Consider the following 7,307-nt stretch of genomic DNA (forward strand, 5'->3'; position numbering starts at 1 on the left):
GAATACATAGTTCTATATATAGACTTATGTACAAAAAGAGAAAAATTGTGAAGATCCTTTATGTGATTTAAAAAATCATTTCTATGCATGAAGAAGATACATTTAATATATATAGACAATTAAAATGACTCTAAAGGGTTTTTAAAATGAAAAATCAATTTTTCCAGAAAAAATGCAAAATACATAAGGCTATAATTTAATGCACACAAATTTAAAAAATGCAAAAATTCTAAATGCGTGATTTTATCATTTCCAAGAAAGAAGAATGTTAGGCACTTCAGAAATATGAAAAAATAAATTGAATGCATTTATGATGAAAAGCCCATATTTCCATTAGATGATAAAAATGCATAAGACTATAGTCTTATGTCCAAAAATGGAAATAATGTGAATATGCCATATGTATGATTTTATTATTTCAGTCGATGAAGAATGAGATCCACTTAAGAAATATGAAGAAACTAATGGATTGCAAAGGATATTTTGACATTTATGATGAAAAACATAATTTCCAGGAATACTGTACATAAGACTTATGTCCAGAAAAAGAAAAAATGTAAAAATTTTAAATGTGTGATCAAATGGATTTCATAAATATGAAAAAGTATTGTAACAAGGGTACCTTCTCAACAAACAAACACACAATTTAAGTGAATTAAGCACTTTCCTGACCAAAAAAATATATTTATTCCAAATAGTCTTTAGACAATTGTGGTGAAAAACCCATTATTCCAGAAAAACACATTAGACTATAAATGGATGAAGAAGGAGGTACCTGTAATAAATATCAACAACTAAATTTACTGCAAAGGGTTTTTATTCAATCTTGAAGAAAACCTGAATATCCACAAAACATAAGTTGTTATTATATTGTACATTGTTATTATGCATTAAGCCTGTCAATCATCCCCGATTGGCCTGTGCATTCTAAGTGTAATTACTTTATTAAACTATTACATTTCATCCTGTCACCACAACCCTGACCTTCACCCAAGATCCTTTGCCTGTGTGTAACCCACACTACATCTGAAAAATGACAGAAATACAAACAAATGTGTTCTAAGTAATTTATTTTTAATAATTTCACTGAAAAATTATTCCTTTCCCTAATTATAATTTGCACCGTAGCCCCTCTTTTTCCAGTCTTATGAGGTATTTCAAATATGAGATCTTTCGATAATACTGGACAGCAAACACTGCAGTTTGTCAATTCAACAAAATTAATACAAGATTTATTTAATATGAAAAATGAATTTCACTGACAAAAAAAAGACAAAAACAATATACATATAGCTATAGTGTCACTTTCCAACAGTGAAAATATTTTGGCCATTCAAATCAAAGACTGACCCTTGTGCTAGACCTTTTCATATCTATTAACAGACAGTAACCCTAATCATGCTTGTACGTTGTTACTTGCCATATTCTATCACCCTAAGCTTGAGTCTGTAGCCTGAGGAGTTCTCTTCAGTGTCATTTTTCTATTTACAATGACCTTGCCTTTGTCCTTGGTGCTTTCTGACTGACGTGAGACCCAATGAAAGGTAAATTACATCATTTTTTTTCATATATATTCAGTTAAAGTACTGGATTTATCCAGATACAAACTGCACTTACATTAAACGTTCATGTTGCATCACATCAAGTTCTGGCCCCTGTAACTGGCTCCAATAGAACATAACATAGAATAGAATAGAACATAATTCTGTTTATGCCATAATTGTGAGTTTGCAGTGGAGCAGGGGGATTGCAGTAGGCAGGCTCAGGGGGAAATAATCAGTGTGGGGTAGTTTATAAACACTACGACTAGCCACGTCTAAAACAGAGCAGCAATCAACCTATGGCAAGGTAGGTCTGGATTCGTATCGTTCTGTCGTTATCTTTTGAAACATTTACAAGTCAGCCACAGGAACTTTAACTGAACTGCAAGTTAAACAGCTTAATAAATAAATCTCAGTAAATTGGTAAACATCTAAATCAGTACAATGGAATGTCCGTTCATTTTCACTCTGCACTTCCATAGCAATATAAATCTAACAAAGTATTAACATGGCATTTTATATAACAGCACAGATTTTTTATATTACCATATTTCAGAAACATACATTTGGTTAAGAGCTGGCTAAAGATTGCTTGGTTTCCGCATACTGCCATCGTTTGTGAAATATTTAATAGTACTTATCCAATTACACATAATTAGGTAATTCTGCCCTTTTACAATCCCTGAGTACTACGTATTTACCAGGTAAATGCATTGTAAAATAGTACATAATTGGGTAATTAATATTAGTTTTAAAAAATGCACATACTAAGGAACTAAAACTATTACATATCAAGTTCAAGTGACTACCATATAGTTATCAAAGGTTTAGCTTGTTTGTGGGCTGAGTTTAGTTGTGTACCTTCTAGGAATATAGATAACACTTTCTTGGTAACACCTCAATTAGAAAGCAAGTATTGGTCTAATTTATTGGGAAGTACACAGTGACACAGTGGCGATAAACAAGCTAAACCTTTGATAACTACAACATAGCCATTTGAATTGATAAGTAATAGAGGAGGTGTTTCTGGGTATTTGAGTTTCTTAGCATTTACCTCATTTTTACCAGTGTTAATGACCCAATTCTGTGCTATTTTTACTATGTATTTACCTGGTAAATAGGTAGCACTTATGGGATCGTGAAAGGAAGCATTACTCATACTTATATTACATGATATTTATCCCTTTTTTAAACCGCAACTCAAATGTCACTATACACGCTGATCAGAGGGGAAATGCCAGTCAGAGAATCTTTTTTACAGGTAGCGTGTATGTACAAGGAGTACTGTACATGTGCCAGAAAAATTAAAAAGTATGCATTTAAAATAAATTACAAAGGTAAGATCTATCTTAAATTGAGATGCAACAGTAAGATCTATCTTAAGTAGAGATAGACAGTTCTCGTATTTAAGCCCAGAGGAGTGCAGATCCAGATCTTTCAGTATTAATGTTTGTAAAAGATCCACACTCAAAGTACAGGCCTGATGCCTCTATCAGGTGTTACCTGCTGATGACAGCCTTACAGACTCTACCTGTAAACACCAGCACAGGTCTGACTCTCCTCCTGTCCTGCAGGGCATAGTCTGCGGGAGCTATGAACTCCAACCTGCCCGCTCAGAACGCCAGCGCCAGCTCCAGCGCGACCTCCAGCGCCTTCGTCCACGCCTTCCTGAAGAACCTCTTCCTCGTCTTCCTGGGGTTCTGCATTAACTACGTCAACGGAACCCTGGTGCTGACCTTCTTCCGGAACCCGGCGCTGGGCGAGGAGCCGCGCTACATCCTGTACGTGCACATGGTGGTGACGGACATGATTACATTACATTACATTACATTATAGGCATTTAGCTGACGCTCTTATCCAGAGCGACTTACAACAGTGTAACCAAACTCAGGATCAAGTCCACTTAAGTCCATTGAATAAAATGTAGATAAAAAGCCTTTACTATAGTAGCATACAGTAAGGAGAAACGAGAGTCTGAACCAAAAATTTTTTTTTTTTTTTTTTTTTTTTAATAGTTATGGGAGAGGGTTTAGGGAAGAGGAGAGAGGTATACAGAGAAGAGGTGCGTCTTGAGTTTCCGTTTGAAGGTGCTCAGACACTCTGCTGTTCTGACCTCCACTGGAAGATCGTTCCACCATCGTGGGGCCAGAACTGCAAAGAGTCGAGACCTTGTTGCTGCTCGTGTAGGGGGAGGAGTCAGCCGCCCTGTAGTAGCCGATCGGAGCGATCTGGCCGGCTTGTAGGGTCTGATCATCTTCTGCAGATAACCAGGAGCTGACCCCTTGACTGCTTGGAAAGCAAGCACCAGTGTCTTAAACCGGATGCGAGCTTGCACTGGTAGCCAGTGGAGGGAGATGAGGAGGGGAGTGATGTGGGAGTCACGAGGGAGGTTGTAAACCAGACGTGCTGCTGCATTCTGGATGAGCTGAAGGGGTCTGGTGGCTGATGCTGGGAGGCCAGCCAGGAGGGAGTTGCAGTAGTCCAGACGTGACAGTATCATGGCCTGGACCAGGAGCTGTGTGGAATAATTGGTGAGGAGTGGTCTTATTCTGCGGATATTGTACAGGATGAACCTGCACGACCGGGTAGTTGCCGCGATATTCTCAGAGAGTGCCAGCCTGTTGTCCAGCACAACTCCAAGATTTCGGGCACTCTGCGAAGGGTGTAGGGGAGTGTCTCCTAAAGAAATGGGCAGATGAGAAGTGGGAGAGGTAAGAGAAGGAATATGGAGAAGTTCCGTTTTGCTTGTGTTGAGCTTGAGCTGGTGTTTGGTCATCCAGCTCTGGATGTCACTCAGGCAGGCGGATATGCGATCGGAGACCTGAGTGTCTGTGGGAGAGAAAGAGTAGAAAAGTTGAATATCATCTGCATAGAGATGATATGACATGCCATGGGCGGCAATAACAGGGCCAAGGGACCTAGTATACAGAGAAAAGAGGAGGGGACCAAGGACAGAGCCCTGAGGGACCCCAGTTGTGAGGGGACGAGGAGCTGACACTGCACCGGCCCAGGCAACTTGGAAGGAGCGGCCGGAGAGATAGGACGCAATCCAGTTGAGGGCTGGTCCGCAAATTCCCAATTCTGTCAGGGAAGACAGAAGTGTAGGATGGTCAACGGTGTCGAAGGCAGCTGAGAGGTCAAGAAGAATTAGGACAGATGAACGGGATCCAGCTGTCCGTCGCCGTGGCGCTGCACGTGGTCTCCTACGCGCTGCCCGCCATCAGCGTGGCGCTGTGCTGCTGCCTCCTGCTGGTGGCCAGCTTCACCACCATGACCACGCCGCTCAACCTGGCGGGCATGGCGGCGGAGCGATACGTGGCGGTGTGCGACCCGCTGCGGCACGCCCAGGTGTGCACGCCGCGCCGTACCTACGCGCTGATCGCGCTGGTGTGGGGCGCGGGCGTGGTCCCGGGGCTGGCCGACCTGGCGCTGGTCCTGCGGTACCGGCCGCTGGCCTTCTTCCGCTCCACGGTCATGTGCTACCACAAGAGCGCCTTCCTGTCGCCGGCGCAGGACCTGAAGAACGGCGTGGCGCACTCGCTCTACATGCTGTTCGTCTGGCTGACGCTGATCTACACCTACCTGCGCGTGCTGCTCGCTGCCCGGGCCGCCAGCGCCGACCCGCTCTCCGCCAGGAGGGCCCGGAACACCATCCTGCTGCACGGCGCCCAGCTCCTGCTCTGCATGCTCTCCTACGTCACCCCCAGGGTGGACGCCTTCATCGCCACCTACCACCCCCACCTCATCTCCCACGTCCTCTTCCTCACCTTCCTCATCTCCTACGTGCTACCCAGAATCCTCAGCCCGCTCATATACGGCATCAGGGACGAGAAGTTCTGGAAGTACACCAGGCAGTACTGGCCGTGCGTACACCGTCGAAAGAAAAAAGTACGTCCCTAGGGTATCTATGAAAATAAAATGGTCAAACACACATTCCAGAGTCTCTGCCCCCCTCTGCTAATAAGCAAATTATATTTATTTGTCAGCCAGAAATTTTGTGAGTAAGCTAGAGTTATGGGCAGAGCCTGAGACCCTGAGACTGAAGCAGATGGTTTTTCAGCGAGCACAAGAAAAGAGACAAAGAACAGTAAAAAATAAATAAAAATAAATAAATCCCTCCACCTGTTCCTCTACACATCCTGGACTAAGAAGAGCAAAAGTCATTAAGTATTATTTCTTTAGCTGTTTGTAGAGTCCCCCTGTAAAAGAAAATGGCTGACAAAAAAGATAAATATGAACTCTTTTACATGTTGCTGATCCTCTCCCCTGACTCAACACACGAGGTAAAAACATTAAATTACTTCTCTCAATAAAACTCATTCCCATGTTTTTTTTTTTTTTTTTGGTCAGGAAAGTGCTTAATTCACTTAAATAGTGTGTTTTTTTGTTTCTTGAGAAGGGACCCTTGTTACAATATTTTTAAATATACAGAACTTCTATTCTGTAACACAATTAAACTACAAACAGCTGAATGAGAGTACTGCTTTTCTCTTGATTTATTTACAAATGTTTTTTTTTTTTGTAAATATATTGCAGCATTTTTCTTAAAGCACTATAATTCAAAATTGTCCCTGGGTTCAATTTAAGTGTAGTTTTTGTGGTTAAGTTGAACCCAGGGACAAACTAACACTCAAAACATTCATGAGAAGCATTTGCTCGTTTACAGAGCTTACATTCTGTGTGCATACAGTCCACGAACAGAGCTGGAAATTCAAAACTCAAACCACCACCTTGCTCAAGGGCTCAACAGCAGCAGTACGGCAGGGAATCAAAGCCACAACCTTCTGCATTACAAGCCCGGTTTCCCTCGTGATTTATACCATTTATGAACTCTTCTAAAACAACAATCGTTAGACTTGCAACATCCAAACGTTCACATGTACACTGGGACCACCACCTAAGAAGTATGTCATTCCTGCTTAATGCCCTGCGTTGTACAGCCCAGTATATCTTAGAGGCAAGACGGACAGAAATTTCTGCAATTTCATTTTAATATTTTACTCGGCATTACTACTGAGCTGTGCTTTTTCAGAGGGAGCGCTGATGTTTGGATTCAGGACTCTTTGTATTTCAATATTTCTTTCTGAAAGATTTTATAATTCAGAAAATTATATAATATTTGACTAAGCCAAATTCATGGATTGGCAGAGGACAGACGTTAAACTGGAACACAAGATGAGGACCGTCTGCGTTCCCAGCTGGGCATACATAAGCAGAGTTAGCTCCTACTGACGTCAACTTAGGGCTATAATGATCATTTAAATCAAGATAGGATGCAGAGGTGGTGGGTGGCAGTGTAGCATAATGGGCATGGAGCTGGCCTTGAAACCCAAAGGTCCCAGGTTCAATCCCTGGGTAGGACACCACCACCACCACACCCCAAGCAAGGGACCCAACCTGCATTGCCCCAGCATAGCATCCAGCTGCATAAATGGATGCAATGCAAATGTTATGTAAAAAAAAAAACAAGTTTTGTAAGTCACTCTGGATAAGAGTGCCTGCTATGTAATGAGAAACTATTTAATAATTAGAAGTGAAAGCGTGATAGGGCTTTCTGAGTAAGCACACTACTCCGGTGCACACCTGCCGTTACAGGCAATTCCGCACACTCAGCGTAATTAAAACACCTTTAATACGAACCGTAGCCAAGCGAGATGTGCAGAATCAGTCAGTGTCAGAGCCTGCAGCATTATCTGTACCACATCGCTCGGTAAATTTATTCAATTACACCTCAGGTTGTGGATAGAGAAATAAAGAAAAGCAGGT

General features: G+C 42.0%; 1 protein-coding gene across 3 annotated transcripts; it reads left to right on the forward strand.

Annotated features, from left to right (window-relative positions):
* The first annotated feature begins 1,827 nt into the window (after positions 1–1,827).
* LOC118207372 (odorant receptor 131-2-like) lies at positions 1,828–5,636 on the forward strand. Of its 3 annotated transcripts, none has more exons than XM_035380868.1 (3): positions 1,828–1,848; positions 3,116–3,352; positions 4,709–5,636. In XM_035380868.1, exons 2-3 carry the CDS (start codon positions 3,135–3,137, stop codon positions 5,439–5,441), a joined length of 951 nt encoding a protein of 316 aa, XP_035236759.1. In that variant the 5' UTR covers positions 1,828–1,848; positions 3,116–3,134; the 3' UTR covers positions 5,442–5,636. The 3 variants fall into 3 exon arrangements, with proteins under 3 accessions (XP_035236759.1, XP_035236760.1, XP_035236761.1); XM_035380869.1 differs by having other exon boundaries at positions 3,116–3,349; positions 4,706–5,636; XM_035380870.1 differs by lacking the exon at positions 1,828–1,848 and having other exon boundaries at positions 2,890–3,352.
* Positions 5,637–7,307: the final 1,671 nt, after the last annotated feature.

Source organism: Anguilla anguilla, chromosome 11 (genome assembly GCF_013347855.1).
Source record: "Anguilla anguilla isolate fAngAng1 chromosome 11, fAngAng1.pri, whole genome shotgun sequence".
Taxonomy (NCBI): Eukaryota; Metazoa; Chordata; class Actinopteri; order Anguilliformes; family Anguillidae; genus Anguilla; species Anguilla anguilla.

Bases quoted from the DNA above. Each gene is read 5' to 3' on its own strand.
- LOC118207372 (XM_035380868.1), top strand. From the start codon at position 3,135: ATGAACTCCAACCTGCCCGCTCAGAACGCCAGCGCCAGCTCCAGCGCG. The intron at 3,353-4,708 runs TACATTACATTA...GATGAACGGGAT, and splicing joins ATGGTGGTGACGGACATGAT to CCAGCTGTCCGTCGCCGTGG.